The sequence below is a fragment of the Peromyscus maniculatus genome, chromosome 4 (assembly GCF_049852395.1).
Source record: "Peromyscus maniculatus bairdii isolate BWxNUB_F1_BW_parent chromosome 4, HU_Pman_BW_mat_3.1, whole genome shotgun sequence".
NCBI classification, from domain to species: Eukaryota; Metazoa; Chordata; class Mammalia; order Rodentia; family Cricetidae; genus Peromyscus; species Peromyscus maniculatus.
The window spans coordinates 47954247-47971162 of record NC_134855.1 but is presented as its reverse complement, the minus strand read 5'-3'; the positions used below and the strand labels follow the sequence as shown (position 1 = coordinate 47971162).

At 45.9% G+C, this 16916-nt stretch overlaps 1 protein-coding gene across 2 annotated transcripts in view; it reads right to left on the bottom strand.

Moving 5' to 3' along the window:
- Myo3b (myosin IIIB) overlaps positions 1–16916 on the bottom strand; it is a 394965-nt gene that overhangs the window by 87531 nt on the left and 290518 nt on the right. For both annotated transcript variants that reach the window (XM_076569620.1, XM_006972402.4), the window contains 2 exons: positions 2485–2569; positions 1524–1620 (listed from right to left, as the gene is read on the bottom strand). In XM_076569620.1, coding sequence (XP_076425735.1) covers positions 1524–1620; positions 2485–2569 — 182 coding nt within the window. The remainder of the gene's footprint in view (positions 1–1523; positions 1621–2484; positions 2570–16916) is intronic.

The following is a 16916-nucleotide window of genomic DNA, read 5'->3' as shown; positions in this document are numbered from 1 at the left end:
ACATCCTGTCTGGTTGCTGAGAGTACGAATTCCTCATGGGCTGGGACATTTCAACTGTATTTCCCCTTCACAGTCCACTGCATTTTCACTGACTAAAAAACGGGTAAAGAAGAATTTTGGAGAGAGCTGAGAAATAACTACATCTTCAGCAAAACAGATCAGGTTGACACTGAATCTGACAACCATATTTGAAGTGGAGAGCCTTCTCCCTTTTTTTTTTTTTGGTTTTTCGAGACAGGGTTTCTCTGTGTAGCTTTGTGCCTTTCCTGGAACTCACTTGGTAGCCCAGGCTGGCCTCGAACTCACAGAGATCCGCCTGGATCTGCCTCACGAGTGCTGGGATTAAAGGCGTGCGCCACCACCGCCCGGCAGCCTTCTCCCTTTTTAAAAATTACTGTTGTTTTATCTTAAGTGAATGGCGTTTAAGTGAATGTTTGGTGTCATGTATATACATGTACCCTGTGTGTGCCTAGTGCCCACAAAGGTCAGAAAATGTCACAAGATTCTTTGGAACTGGAGTTATAGATGGTTGTGAGCAAAAATCACACCGAGGTCCTCTAGAAGAGCAATCAGTGTCCTTAACTGCTGAGCTGTCTTTCCAGCCCCAAGATTTCTTTCCTTGAACTAGGGATAGAGCTGTTCATAAATATTTTCTACAATCATGTTCTATACTTTATCTTCCAGAAGCACTGATTGCAGCTGCCCACGAGCCTGAAACTGACTTCCACCATATTTTATAGCAACAAATTTTGAAAAGGGACCAGAATTCATTGGCACCAAAGACAAGTGATGAGGTGTATGTCTTTTGCTAGGTAAATGGCCTTGCTACCCAGAATGCAGAAGTATTTTATAAGTCCATATTCATCGCTAAGCCAGAGATTCTGCCCTTGAATGAATGACTCTGCTACAATCTAGATATTTCTTTATTTTTGTTTTAACAAAAGAAGCTTAGGAATAGTTTCATAATTTCAGGATTTTATAAGGCAAGTATGGCTCTTGATATTCATTTAAGCACATGAGTAGGAGATAAACTGCTACCACTCATCAATGTATGAATGTATGTATTTTGGCTGTTTGAAGCAGAGAGTCGTGATGTAGCCCAGGCTGGCCTCAAACTTGCTGTGTATCCAAGGCTGGTCAGGGACCCTGACCCTCTTGCCTCTGCCTCCTAAGTGGGATTGTACTACCATGGCCATCTTAAACTGCTACTTTTTGTTTGTTTGTTTGTTGAGACAGGGTTTCTCTGTGCTGGGACTCTCTTTGTAGACCAGGCTGGCCTCAAACTCAACAGAGATCTGTCTGCTTCTGCCTCCTGAGTGCTGGGATTAAAGGCATGTACTACCACCCGATGTAAGCTACTTTTTAATATAAATATTGTTCCCAGCTTTTAGGGCTTCCTGTTAACACTACATCATCTCACTAATTGGGTCCTGACTTCTAGAAAGCCCTTCACAAACAACTCACTGGAACATATGCCAGCACACGAATGGTCGAACTGTATGCATTCCAAATGTCTTCCTTACCAGGTTTGGGAGGGCCTTCACAGGGGCTCAGCCTCTGGTGAGCTGGAGCAGTGTGACATGTCCAAGAAGATGACACATGGGTCCCAGCAACTGAGTGCTACCAAAAGATTGAGTGAGAGAAGTGTCATTTCTATCTTCTGATGAAGTCGCCTTAAGGACATGCTTTTCATTACTCTAAGGGACCCTCGCCCCTGACTGTATTGATGACATTTGTATGTTCCCTGCGTCTTGTATAGAACTGAGTGACAGTCCTCTCCTGGGGCAATTAGGAGCCACGCTGCAGTACCTTTCACTTCATTCATTAATTTCATCCTATGCACCTAATACCCTCTTCAATTACTTACAGTCCGGGACAGAAACCCAGCCACGTGCTAATTCTCCTCTTTACTTAATTTTTATCCTTAAGAGAGAAACAAGAAAACCTATAGGAAGGTACTAATCTGCCTGCCATTTCTAAGCACATCATCCAAAGGATTTTGTTTTTTTAATCTTACATATGCTCAGCAGAGTTACTGGCAAAAACTGTACATTTTCTTCATTTCACCCTTTCAACATCAAATAGGAGGCAGCAAAAATTGGATCAGACTTCAAAGCCTGCTGTGGGCTCCAAGTCACAGAGAGACGCCTCCATTTCACATGCTGAATTCAAGCAGGGTATCAAAGTGTACCAGAGAACCTCAGGTCCTCTCTCAGAGAGAGACTCCACCATCTGCAGAGCGGAGCACTCAGCAAATCACCTCGGGGAGCAGCGAACGTTTATTCTCAGCAGCGGATTTCCAGGCTTTTGATTTTCTCTTCACTTTACCGCCCTGTCTCTCCACTGAACCAAGGTTCTTTAGCTAGGCTTTTGTCTCAAAGACTTCAAAATATCACTGCAAGTTTCATGTTGGGATGGCTGCGCCCGGCAGTCACAGACAGGCTCCATGCCCACGGACTTGGACCAGACTGAAGGGAAGGTTACCTCAGCATCATCATGTCCAGCTGCCTTAGGTGCATGTCCCGAGGCAACATCACAGCCTGTTGGGGAACTCTGGGCTTGTGGATGCCTAAAAGGACAACAAAAATGATAATTTTTAAAAGGTTTGAAAATTACAATTAAAAAATTAATAGGAATACTACTGGGAAAAAACCCCCACAAAACACCAAAAACAGGTATGCAAACTTATTCCTTCCGCTTCTGTTGCATCCTGTGCCAGCCCTTGGTCAAAAGGACACAGTCCATGTAAAGAAATGCATCTTACTGGTATTGTCTCTGTGTATTCCAACAGATCCACATACACCTAAAGTCCTAAGACCTAGAAACTGTCCCTTTAAAGTTGTGTGGGTTGGTGAGCAATGCCAGGTTTCCAATGTCAGGTTTGCCAAGTTGATATAAGGCTGTACTTTCTGCTCAGTGCATTTACCACACTCCATGCTCAAGAGGTACAAATGTGTTCCACAGTCAGATAAGCTTGGGGATGGTGGGTGGAGGGTGATGGAAGAGTCTCCTAGCTACAGGGATGGTCCTCCAACAGTCATAGTACACCCTGGACCTCTGAAGCAGAGGCAGGATTACGGTGTCTGAAGTTACCAGACCAGGAACTTACTAACATCTAGTGAACTCTTCAATCTTCACAGGGAAAAAGTTTGGCACAAAAATTGAGCCTAGTCAAAAGCACAAAGCAAAGTTAAGTTAGCATCTTTCAGTTAGGCTCGTGGCACATGCCTATGATCCCTGAATTCAGGAGGCAGAGGCAGGGATACATAGACCCTGCCTCACATAGAAGTCTGCAAGAGAAAAAAGCACTGACCTGGGAGGGGAAGTCTATGTTCTGACCTTGCCTGAGTATCCCTGGTATCCCAACACACACACACACACACACACACACACACACACACACACACACACACACACTTACAAATATGTGATTCTGGGTGAGTTTCATGTATTCTGGGTTCTACCTTTCCTCAGCTATAAAGTAAGGGAACTGAGATAAGCTGGTCTTAAGGTTACCTCCAGTGCTACATTTTAAATCTTATTTGTTATTTAAACTGATTAATTTATTCCAACATGGGTGGACCATTTGTGAATACATCTCAGAGATGGCTATAAATAGTATACTCATCAAAAACACCTCAAGACCTGGGCAGAAGGGACTGTTATTTTTTTAGCATCACATGCGTCCCACATGGAAGGGAAGGGATCAGAGTGACTGCTTTCTACATTCTTTATCAGTACCTATCTCAGTGCCTGGGACACAGTACAGTTAGTAAATGTTAGTATAAGTTGGGTAAAAATATCTTTAACAGTAAATTTAAATTAGCTAATTATTTATATTGCATATCTGGTTTTTAAAATGTTCTTAAATATCTAACAAGATCTTCACAACCATCTGAGCCAAGCACTCTCATTGTGCCTACAATATTGAAGAAATAAGGTTAAGAAAGGTAAGGATTTCCTCAGGTATCTCGGCCATTTCCTAGACATTGTTGACCCAAGTTTTTCTGGCTCCAAATTCTCGGCTCTCCCTCTGGCCCAGTCTTCCCTCAATGCAATTTGGCACTGGTTCAAGAGGCTCACTCACTCTTGTCTAGTCCAGTAAATCCTGTTGGCTGTGGGACACTTAAGGTCACGTGCCTTCTATGTTCCTTCGAAGTGCTAGTGAGCTTTGGGGAAAATCTAGAGAAGAGTGTGGAGGTCGGGCTACTGCCACGCCTCCACTTTCTACTATTCCCAGGGCAGAAATCAGAGCCTCTTGAGCACGCCTCTAGCTTGGGGGCCTTTTAGAAGCCAAAGGCCAGTACAGATGCCTCCTGACGCTCCCTGGGGCTCGCCAATCAAAGGACTCCCCCCCCCCCCCCCCCCCGTAAGCCTTTGGAAGACTCCAAGGCCCTTAGTGCAATGCTTTACTGTTACTTGACTTGAAAAAGGAGGAGCAGGGAGGAAATACTGTCCCCAGACAGATAAACTGGAAAGTATATAACCAAGTTAAGCAGATTTCTTCCCAGAGACGCTATGCACAATAAAATTCTGAGAGAGGGAAGAAACGTATCCTTCCCTAGATATTATCACTGGGCCCGACTCCCGTGTATTGTGTACTGTACTGATGAGGGAAATTCTTTTAAGAAAAAGTCCAACGTGCATTTCTTTTCTTCAGTCTGCAGTGTGTGTGTGTGTGTGTGTGTGTGTGTGTGTGAATGCACGATTGCCTGCTTGCATGTGTGGGCCTACATATGCGCTTGTGTGTCTGTGTGGATGTAGGTCAAATGTCTTCCTCTATGGCCCTCCACTTTAGATACTGAGGCAGGGTCTCTCACCGAACCCAGAGCTTGCCAGTTTTGACTGGTCTAGTTAGCCAACCTGCCTAGGGATCCCGCCTCTGCCTCCCGAGTGCTGGAATTACAAGCTCGTCCACCATACATGAGCTTTCGTGTGGGTTCTGGGAATCCAAACTCCAGTCCTCATGCTTACATGGCAAGTGCTTTTTCCCCTGAGCCATCCACTCCCAGTCACCACCTTGCTTTTTCTAAAAAATGGGACAAGTCAGGGTGGGGATACAGTTTGGTTGGTAAAGTATTTGTTGCGAGAGCATCAGGTCCTGAGTTGATCCCGGTGTGGATGCGTGTGGGCACCTGTAATCTCAGTGCTGGGGAGACAGAGACTGCTGGATCCAGGGAGCTTGCTGGGCAGGGGAGCTGGGAGTGAGCCCCAGGTTCAGTAGGAGGCCTGCCTCAAAAAATACGGTGGATTGGAGACACATGGAGACACGGCTCAGCCGTTTAGAGCACTTCCTCTTCTGCTAGAGGACCTGGTTTCAGTTCCCAGCACCCACATGGTGCTTCACAAACATCTTTAACTCTAGTTTCAAGGGGTTTGACATCCTTTTCTGGCCTCCGAGGACACCAGGCGTGATGTGGTGCATATCCATCCATGCATGTAAAGAAACACACATTGAATAAATACATTTTTTAAAAGATGGAAAAGAGGCTAAAGACATTGATCTCTGGCTTCTACACATGTGTACATATGCACACATACATGAACAAGTATGTAAGCAGACAATTACTAACCAAAAAATACAAATGAGTGAACAAGCTAATTTTCTTTAGAAGTTCCACTGCTTTGATTCCTTCACAGGGGTTTCATTAGCCCCTTTGTTTCTTTCTTTTTTGTGTGAGCATATATGCATATATGTATGTGTGTGAACATGTGTCTTACTTCTCTGTTGCTGTGATAAAACACATTAGATCGGATCCTAGCCTGGACAATCAGGTGCAGTTTCTCAGGAAAGCCGAGAAAGTTTGACTATTAGGTAACTAAGCAGAGAGTCTTCATTTTTACAGGCTGATACTGGCTTGTTGCTTTTGCATGTCTACATGTGTAGTATTTGTGCACATGTGTATGCATAATCGCATGTGTACAGGCACATGTGTGCATATGTGGGTGGAGGCCAGTGGTTCACAATGGGTGTCTTTCTCGGACATTCCTCACTTAATTTACTGCGGCAGGATCTCCTACTGAACCTGGAGCAGGCTAATTTGGTGAGTCTAGCCGGTCAGTTTGCTCCGTGGGTCCCCTGTCTCTCCCTGCCTGCCTGCCTGCCTGCCTGCCTGGGTTTTACATGAGTTCTGGCTTTTGAAATCCATTTTCACATTTGCACAGGAAGCCCTTTATCCACAGCCATCTCCCCAGCCCTGAGACACTGCTTTTTGAATCTGCACCCAAAAATAAATTGTGTGTGTGTGTGTGTGTGTGTGTGTGTGTGTGTGTTTAATAAGTCTTCAATTTCTGCTAAGCCTCGCAAATCAATGAGTCTGTCATTAAAGGGCTATGAAGCTCCACCTTCACCACCCGTGTCCAGGGCACCTGGTCCTCTCAGAAACATCGCTAATATCTCCTGCAGATGCCCCCAGGCTCGATGAAGCTGGCGCATTTAACTGTGTGATCTGAGGTGGATGGAAAACCCCAGGCACCATTCAGAACCCTTCTTCTAGGAATCTGCCTTGAAAAAAAAAAAAAAGCCCAAAGAGGCTGGCGTCTAATTCTTTCACGTGATGATGAGGGACAGTGTAGAGGCTGCCTCTCCACATGCTCTCCTCAGAGAGCCTGGCAGCCTTCTTCTGCAGTGAAGATCATGAGGCCAGCTGGCTCTGTCACGCTGTACTGCTAGCCCAGTGGGAAGTTACTGTGGGCTCGGGTCTGGGCCTGAGCTTCACAGGCTCTGAAATTCAATTTGTCAGTTCAGTGAGGAATAATAGAGCCGGGGTAGCAGAGTTACACTAACCAAACTTATGGAGTCGTATTTGAAAGGCAGGATGCCGGGGTGTGATTTTTGCAAGGGGCAGCAAACTGGACCAGATTTGTTCCTTCACTAGCTGGTCAATATGTTCTGGAGACTAAAGCGCAGGAGAGTTAGAGAGATGGGTCATGGAGGACAAGGCTCATCGTCATCGGGCTTGTCTGACAGCTGGTTTTTTCTGGTATCAGGTCACCCTCTTACTGTCTTTTCTTAGGTAAGAGTTGAGACATACCAGGTGCCTGCTGAGACTCTCTTTCCTGGGCCTCATTTAAACTGCTTTCTTCACGCTCTTTTTATTAATTTTGATTACATTTTGAAAGTTACGACTTACCTTGTATCGATTACCACTCATTGGCACCTAAACAAACCGAGACCTGTATTAGCGCTGCGCACTTGAAAGCATATGCTAATTTCAAAGCAGAGCAGGTTGCAGCCACATCATCCCTGGTGACTCTGAACATGGGAGTATTTCTGCCAAGCTTGTCCCTCACGTGGCAGCTCTGGGAGGAAGGTTCCTCAACACAACTAGCCAGCTGCCCCTGTCCCTTTGATGACATGGGACCAAAGGAACTCTTAGTAGGACATCAATTTCCTGCCCCCCAGGAGCAGCTGTCAAGCAGACAACCCAGCAGACAAGGTGCTCCTAGCAGGTTGTGTGAACAGAGCAGGCCTCTGTGACCCTTGAGGGAGGCAGGTTTCAGATCCACTCACCACCCAGCTTTCTTTAGGGACCGTATTACCATGAGAACGACGGGATTGGAAGGGGTTCCAACACATTCAAGCCACAGGGTAAATGAAGATATGTGAGGGGTGGCATCAGGGGACACTGTCCTTTGTTGAAAACCCTGTGCTGACTTGAGACGGGTAATTTTCATGTGAACTAGAGCCAGGTAGTAGATGGAGCCTCTCAAGGCTTCTTAGGGTGTGTGTGTGTGTGTGTGTGTGTGTGTGTGTGTGTGTGTGTATGTGTCTATGTTATACATATGTGTGGCATATGTGCAGTTATATGTACCTCTGTGTGTGTGTGGGGGGGCACAGTACAAGAACAGAGTCCTGTGAGAATTGAGTGCTTGTGAGAAAACTTGAAAAAAATAAGACAAGAGTCTTGTGACCTCAGTCTCTTCAAAACACAGAATTGTCCTTGGAATGTGTTCACGTGCTTCTCCCAAGTGTAGCGGAGAGGAGCGAGACTTCAGCTGTCGTTATTCACATACGCCTCTGTGGAGAAACATGTTCTTGCTCCCTGTGGCTCATCCTTGTGATTCAACACTCTACTCAGGTGACTCACCCTCAGAGTATAAGTTGTCTGATGCCCTAAATAAAGTTGACTATTGCATGAGACTTTAGTCCACCTCCTGTTTAGACCCCGCTCTCCCAAGTTCACACTGCCAAACAGAGCATGCACAGAGGTCAGGGAAGACATCAGTTGTTCTGCTCTATCTTCCTCTCCCTTCTTTATGCCTTTGAGACAGGATCTCTCATTGAACTCGTGGCTAGGCTAACAACAAGCCCCAGGGGCCCTCATGTCTCTGGCCCCAACAGGGCTGGAGTTCCAGGCATGCACAGCCATGCCTGGCTTTTATGTGGGTGCTGACATCTGAACTCGGGTCTTCATGCCTGCATAGCAAGCTCTCTTACCCATTTAGGCATCTCTCCAGCTCCATTATTTAGCTCTAATAAAGGATAAAGAACTCCCCAAGGGTGGGGGTATCATAAGGAAGGCACTCCAGCATCCCCAGCACAGCCCCGACTCTTCCCTGACTTGTGCCGTGTGGGTGGTGTTGCCAATTTTCACCTCGTGTGCTCATTAGCTTTGAACACGCAGAGCAGAAGGTATCAAAACGGTTTTTTAAAAGCACAAACTATTGCATTAAGTTCACAAGCATATAAAGGCATACATTAATGAGTCTTTCATTACAAAAGTTAAAATGTTAAAATATATAGAATGTTTTACTTTTCCAACTCATCATTACCACTCCCACCACCAGTACACACCTGTCAAGCCCCAGTGACTTCTCTTGGGCTGTGGTCACATTTCCTGCCTGGGAATGCTGCCACCTCTCCTGCACACCTGGCTGTCACCTCTGAATAAGCCATCCTGAGAAGCCATTCTGTCCCCACCTCCAAGCCCTCCTCTGCCTTTTATACTCTTGGTAGAGCTGGAAGTCCCCTGCTGCATTTCCAAGCTATACTGAACACAAGAACCATGAAAGCATGGCTCTGTAGATGATTTGCCTGGCCTCACATTCAGATGAGCTCAAGGCCTGCACCTCACCTGCTGAGGAAGCCTGCCGGGGGTCTGACCAAACACAGAAGACAGCAGACACCATGATGCGGTTAGCCTCCATGGCCGATTTCATGATATTAACCTAGGGCATTTATGAGGTACCTCATTAATGGGTGTGTGTGTGCTGGGGGTACTTTTCCAAAGATCATTCGCTGAGGGGAGACCTGCCCTGAATGTGGTGGCACCATCCCATGGGCCCCAGACCGAATAAACAAAGGGGAAAAAAAGAGAAAACCTGCTGAATGCTAGCATCCTTTCTCTCTGCTCCCTGATCTGCCAACTTGTAAGCAACAGCATCCTGTCCTTGTTGCCATCCTGTCTCTGATGGGATGGACTCCATCTTCAAACTGAGAGACAGAACAGACCCTTCCTCCCTTAAGTGCCTCTCATCAGGTGATCGTCAGAGCGATGAGCAAAGTCACCGACACCAGACTCCCTTGCCTCCTGAGCTATCAGCTCTTCCTACTGGAGAGTTCATCAGCTCTGCTGTTATTGCTTAGCTGAGGGACAGTTATGAACCCAGGCATCTGAATCACCATAATCACTAATCTATGAAAATATATCAACATCTTCTTTTCTGACCAAAATGGCTTAAAGGTCCGGCAGCAAAATATTTCCTATTCTCCCCTTTTTTTCTAATTAAAGATAATTTTCTGTGATGAAAAGTGATATATGTTCCCTTGTACTGTCTCTTATATAGGTACCAAAAGAGAAGAAAATACAGGGAGGGATAATCTTCACACCTAGCTAAAATTAGTACCCAGATATACATCTTTTCAGATACTTTCTATGCATTTAATATATATTTTAAAAACTAGTGGCCCATGGCTATTTTTGGCCATGACATATCAGCATTTTAGCCTTCCTTTTCCACATATGCAAAGATATATGCATACCATCATATTTATGGTTGTACAATGTTCCATTGAGTGATTGGCATAAGTGAGTTGAATAATCATGTTTTAAATATTAAAATTATATCCACTTCTCTCTTACACCATCATATTTATGGCTATACAGTGTTGCGTTGAGTGATTGGCAGAAGTGAGTTGAATAATCATGTATTTTTAAGTATATAAGTTATGTCTGTTTCTCACATTTTGAATGAGGAATCATTAAATACTCAGTGGATGAGGTTCTCAGTTCTAATTTGCTTGTTTCCCCAGGGATAAATATTTGGTGTGAAGTTGCTGGGCCTAAGGGTAAGAAAATCCTTTTCCTACTCTAAGGGTTTAAACTACAATATCAGTTTCTCCCCTAAAAAGAAACAAAACTTAACATCTAGCCACAAATGGAAGGTACTTTTTTTCTGTATCTCAACACTGGACATTATCAGTCATTTCAGTCTTCACATGCTCCTGTCAGAAACTGGTGCTTTGATATTTTTCTCCCTTACATTTATAAACAGGAAAACATCATCACGAGCTTTAACATAGGACATCATGGGGCTGCAAAGACATAACAGAAGAGGAAGGAACAGGGTGTGTTTGGAAACCAGGGACCCAGGAGGACTGCACCTAACAGCTTGGCTTTTGTTTTTATTTTTTCTCGTTTGTTTTGGATAACTCAGCACTTTTAATAAAAACACTGAAACACACATCTCATTTCCCTCGCCGGTCACTGTTGTTGCCAAAGGAGGTTGGGTATGCAAACTGTGCTTAAATATGTGGATACGCCATTGCTCTGAGATAGACTTGCTTTTCTGTTTTAGAACCTGGCTCAAGGATTAATCCATCCGAAGGACTCCAAGAGCTAATAAATGTTTCATATTCCACCGCTTTACGTCAGTGCCAGTTAGGTTTGTGGACTCACGCTCATTTCCCGAATCCTCCTAGGCTTTTCCAGACGAGCGTATTTGTTCACGCGAGCGCCTTTCTCATGCAGTGAGCCCACCGTGTTAATTCACTAGCTCTGCGTTCTCACTCTTTTCCTTCCTCCCCTCTCCTGCATTTATTTCTCCACCGCAGGCGGCTGTCACTCTAAAGCCTGAGGTGGGAGCAGAAGGCTTTTCCTCCTCCTGGTGGAAAAGGTACCTTAGTGGACAAGTGACAGTCTTGGGCTTTTTATCAGCACCGCAGCCTCTGGCTGGGAAAAGGAGTGGAATGAGCAGTGACGAGGGACCCTGCGACCTGAAAGTATGCCACACTGTCTGTCTGAGGGCCACAGTCTGGCAGGGTGGCCTGACCGGGGAAGGGTAGGGGTGGAGTCATCAGAGATTAGGGCAGCAACAGCTGTGGTCTCCTCATTGCCTGGGGAGTACAGAGGACTCGGTGGGATCGTCTCATTCATCCTAAACTACAGCTAATGATTTAGGTCCCTGAACATCCCCATTTCACAGACTGGGGAGAGGAAGCTGGGCCATCTATCTGAGTAAGCAGTGTAGGTCAGAAGTAGATGCAAACCAGGTCTGGCTGCTGCACAGCCTGCACTCGGTCCCCGGCACCGTTTTGTTGCAGGACATGGCAGTCAGTTGCACCGTTACACCGGGGATCCTAATGACTGGCACCTGGTACAATCAGCGTTAAGTTCTGGAAAATATTTGAGAACAGATCAAAAGAAGCTCCGCTATATCTTTGAGCCCTGACTGGCCTTTAAACCTACCCTGTATCTATGGGCCAGTATTAAGAAATCACACCACGCCATGCTTAGGCTCCGACTTGGTAGCAAGCCTTCTCTAGATTTATCTGAGAAATACATATGAACTGTGCAGTACAAGCCCTTCCATAGCTTTCTAGACACCATCCATCCATCCATCCATCCATCCATCCATCCATCCATCCATCCATCCATCCATCTGTCTGTCCATCAGTCTGTCTACCCCACAAACACCTATCATTTAGTCTTCCACAGTTCTAGGCATTGAGGATAAAGCAGTGATCAAGGAGCCTGAGACTCCTCTGTTTGGAACCCAGTTCCCAAGAGAGGCAGGCAGTGATGGAAACAAAAACTTCAGAACGTTAAAAAGAAGTACATGCCCAAGAAGAAAGTAAAGTGGAGGAACAGAAAGTATTGGAGGAGAGACTTTGGGCAGATGAAGTGGCTACAGAAAGAGACATCTGAGTCACTTAGTAAATATGCAGGAGTACGTATTTTCCAAGATTCCTAAAGGGTGAAAAATGCCGTTTTATGGCCAGCAGAGCCAGTGGAGTGTATGAGCACTTGGTAAAGACTTCGGGGTATACTTCAGGACCTCTCTTCATGCTGGACACACGGTTCATAATAGCTCCAGACTACCTGGGCTGCAGTTACCAGATAAAATACAGGACAGATATCTAGTCGAATGTGAAGTTTGGATAAGTAATGATTAATTCTTTGAGTATTTTCAAGTACTTCTTGTAGCGTGCTGACAGGAAGAGGAGTACTGTTGCTTTCACAAATGTCAAATGTAGGTGGGCAGCCTGGGCTTCCATTGCCAAGTGAAATCAACACCTCCATTTCTTCATCAATAAGATAAAATAAAAACCCTTGCTGAGCTGGGAGAAAACGATCACATCTGTGTTTTTAGGAAAAAAGAAAGAAAGAAATAAGTCTATTGATTTTTAAAAGAATTAAATCAAGAGATAGGCAGGGCCAGAAGTTAGAAACAAAACACAAACCTAATGAAGTTTTACATTTCCTCGTAAAGATGTACTGCTTACTTCTGAGAGAGAAATCCCTAAACACGGAAATGGCAGCAGAGAGGCAGTGACCTTAGAACAGATTCTCTTCCGTCACCCCTGCGTTTCCTCTGAGTAGGCTTGTCTTCCAGAGGATTTCACTATGTTGTCCAGTCGGGTCTCGAACTCCCAGGTACAGGAAACATTCCTGCCTCCATCTCTTGAGTAGTTGGGGCTCCAGCCACGTCTCCTCACCCACTTTGGGGGGTGGGTCTTGACGTAGCATATAGGTTGACCTATGTTGAGTTATAGACTTAGCACTTTAAAAACTGAGTTAGCATGCAGTATGGTGGCGTGGAGTCTTTCACCCCAGCATTCTGGAGGCAGAGGCGAGCAGGTCTCTGTGAGTTTGACGCTAGCCTGGTCTACATAGTGAGTTCCAGGGCTGTAAGGAAAGACGCTGTCTTTAAATAAGTAAACAAACAGTGGCACCAGACACTGGAGGAACTTGGGTACTGCACTAAAGCTGGGCAAGAGTGACGGAGAGGATTATGAATCTGAAGAGAATGAGACTGGTGAGTGAGAGACAAAAGGGAACTGACCTGGGTTTTAATTGTACCTTTTGGTTTTGACTAAGTTTCAAACTTCTACAAGAGATGCAGGACGAGTAGACTCTTACAGCGCACCTGCTCACTCTGTCCTTGTTTTTCCCAGTCCGGCAGACAGCAGCACAGGTACACACAAGCACACAGACCTTTTCTGAGCCTCTGCAGAAATCCCACACTCCTTTATCTCTTAACTACTCCGGTGTCTGTTTCTCAAAAGGAAGAGTGTTCTCTTACCCGAGTGTGGTGACTGAAATCAGAGAATGAACACTCTTAGGGAGATTCTATGACCCACTCCACAGTGTTCTGATTTTTACAAAATATCCCAGTGATAAATAACTTCTGTAGCAGAGGAAAGCCTGGCATCCCATTCAGATACGTCTCCTTCCATCTGGGAGAGGCCTCGGTCCCCTCTGGTTCCTTCTGTAGTCTTCTGGCCAGTTATCTTCCAGCAGACTCCGCTGTCGGGGTCTGTCTGCTGCTTCCTTGGTATTAAATCCAGGTCATGCTTGTTTGGCAGGAAATCCACAGACAAGATGCTCTTCTCAGGAAGCCCATGCGGTGGTGGCTCCATCACTGTGGTGCTGTCATTTGGTCAAAGTGACTTCTGCAAGGTTCCTTTTTTACAGCGTTCTTACGGGGGCTGGGGATTTACTCTGACATCGTGAAAGCGGTTGTTATCGCTTGTCTTTCTCCTTACTGTTTTTAGCTCCCATTCATGATTCCCACCTAGAGCGGTGATGGTTCCGGTACTTGGAAATGTCAGTTTTTCTGATCATCAAATCCACATTTATTATTTCACATTTTAATTGCAATGGTGAACTTCCTTACATCCTCTCTCCCTTCTTTTTCTTCTGTTAATGTGGACTCCTGAATTCTTTTCACTCAGTGGGTTATATTCTTTTGTCATCATTTTTTACTTTGGTATTCACACTGTCCGGAATTTAGCCCTGGCTTAATATTACAGGGCTTAGAGTAGCGAGTGCTGAAGTATATTACCAAGACTTTCATAAAGGAAGAATTACGCTGCCAACGTAACACTAACTGCTCCTGCTGTCCCTAGGTCTGGGTGCGGTCACGCACCAGATGAGGCACTACACACTGGTGTGTGCAATCTCTTCTGTCTTTCATGACATGGTGAAGGAGCGGTTGTGCCAACTGCTCTTCCACTTAAGTATGGGGAAACTGAGGCCCTGAGAAAACAAGTGGGTTCAGCAAGGTTTTATCATCGGAAGGTTGTGTGTGTGGGGGTGGCCTCTGGGACTTCATTGTTTGCAGCAACCTCTCAAGCGTGTGTGAAACCCCCGGAAAAGAACCCGACTTTGCAAGCAGGAGTGTACTGTCCAGTGGGCCGCTCTCCCACTGAGCAATCTGACCTGTCTGTGCATTTACAAACACAGCCCTTGGAAGCGGTCTCCAAGTCTGGGTCACTCCATGGACTTCCCTACCCTGCTTCATGGGAGCCAGCTCACCCTGCCCAGAACCCTGTGAGAGAAGCGTGGAGAGGGACACGGTCTGTGTCGCTGTCAGAAGCCACAGATGCAGAGAGGCATGGCTTGGTCATGTCCCTCTGGGAAGCGTGCTCGGCTCCTCTAGATGCACAAAAGCCACATCTGGGCTTTCTCTGAACTGACAGAACCGCAGAGTGGGATTCTGTACCTCACCAGTTCTTCAGAGCCCAGCTGAAGACCAGACTGCAGCTCCCGGGGGGCTCTCTGGGGACTCCCGGAGTCCTCCTGTGTGCTGGCCCGCTAGATCTTCCCACCATACCACCTCCATCGTCACCACACTTATTATAAACCGCAGATTCTGCAAGCATGAGCTTAGGGGAAAGAGGGTGCTTCACAATGGTGGAAATAATTCCCCCAACTACCCTGCCTTGGAGCGAAAGCACAGTTGGCCCTCCCAGGAGGAACAAACTAAAAATAAAAGGCAACAAGGTGCTTCCTGCCAGTCTGTAAATCCGATAGGCAAAGAAGACACCTCAACCTGGCACTGGGTAGAGAGCGCCAGCTCGGCTCCTGCCACCGGAGAGCAGCCATGTGGTTGGCAGAGTCAACAGCTGCCAGGCAGAAGCCCTCAGATTAACCCATAGGTGGTGTTGAACCACTTCCCATTAAGATATTTGCAAAGCAAACAGAAATGATAGCCCCACTCTGAGACCTGGGAGCCAGCCAGGAGGCTGGCTGTGCCCGTAGACACAAAAGGCTCTCTGGGGAGGGGCGGGCAGGAAGGCTACTCCTACCCACACCCAGACTGTTGTTGATCTTGGCTACTAGAACTGTCCTGTGGGGGGCTGTTTATTATCTAACTTCCCGATCACACACTCACACAATCTCTGCTTCTCCGAACTTCTCCATCACACTCTGCCCCACCGCAACCATTCAGAGGCAAAGAACAAACGCAGGCCGCTCTTGGATCTCCTGATCAAGCAGACAAGTCCCAACAGTGACTAGGATGTGTGCAGAGAGGCCGCGACATCACTGCCCTTAACATTTCATGGCCAACACTTGCTTGGGACAGTACAGAGAAAAAATATCTTGGTAGATCTCTGTTCTCACAGATAAGAGCCAGCTGCTGCGAGTCACAAAATGAATTTGGGACTAAACACTAATAGTTTTTTTTTTCCCCCCTTCTAACTAAATGGAGAAAATGAAATAAAATTAGGAAATGTACAAAATTCATGTTTTTCAACCTGGAAGATGATGATCCTGGCATCTTTAAATATTTGTGGTGGGATACATACACACAAAATTCATTTTTATATGAAGGGAAAATATATTTCTTGTAACACCGCATACTTGAGTATCTTTTCATAAATTCTTCAAAATGGAACCGGCATGTTTTTGGCAGAGCTTATCCCCAGGCTGCATATGGTGAGGGTCTCAAGGCAGACAAAAGAGCGAAGCCCTGAACCGCCGGACTTGCCTGCCCTCACTCATGGAACACAGAGGAGGAGGGAGAGGGGAGGAGCAGCCAGGATCAACCACACTTCATCATTATTTGAAATTGTCTTTTAGAGTAGGAACTAGACTTTAGAGATGCCGGGTGGTAATTATATGAGGAGAGAGGAAGAAAGGGAGGGAGAGAGGGGAGGGAGGGGGAGAAAAAGGGAGAGAAAGAGAGAGAGAGGAACTGGAGAGAGAGATTTCTTTAGAAAAGTGGGGGTCTTTTCATACTGAAAATTATTTTTATACAAAGAGAGAACAGGAGCTGGAGAGATGGCTCAGCGGTTAAGAGCACTGACTGCTCTCCCAGAGGTCCTGAGTTCAATTCCCAGCAACCACATGGTGGCTCACAACCATCTGTGATGAGATCTGGTGCCCTCTTCTGTCATTCAGGAAGATATGCAGACTGTATATGTAATAAATAAATCTTAAAAATAAATCAAATAAATCTTAAAAAAAAAAAGAAACTAATCAAAACCGGGAAAGGCTAGTCAAAGGCTTGGTTCGTAGCTGTTGGTCAGCAGAGGGGACCCACTTTGTTGTCTAGCTGTTCAGTTTGTGAGGCCTCCCAAACCCAGTCCCCGATCTGTCTTTGCCCCTAAGAGTTCACTCCACCCCGACTCATTCTTAGTGTTCTTCCCCCTGGACCCTTCACTGTCCCCAGAGTAGTCCCTGCCC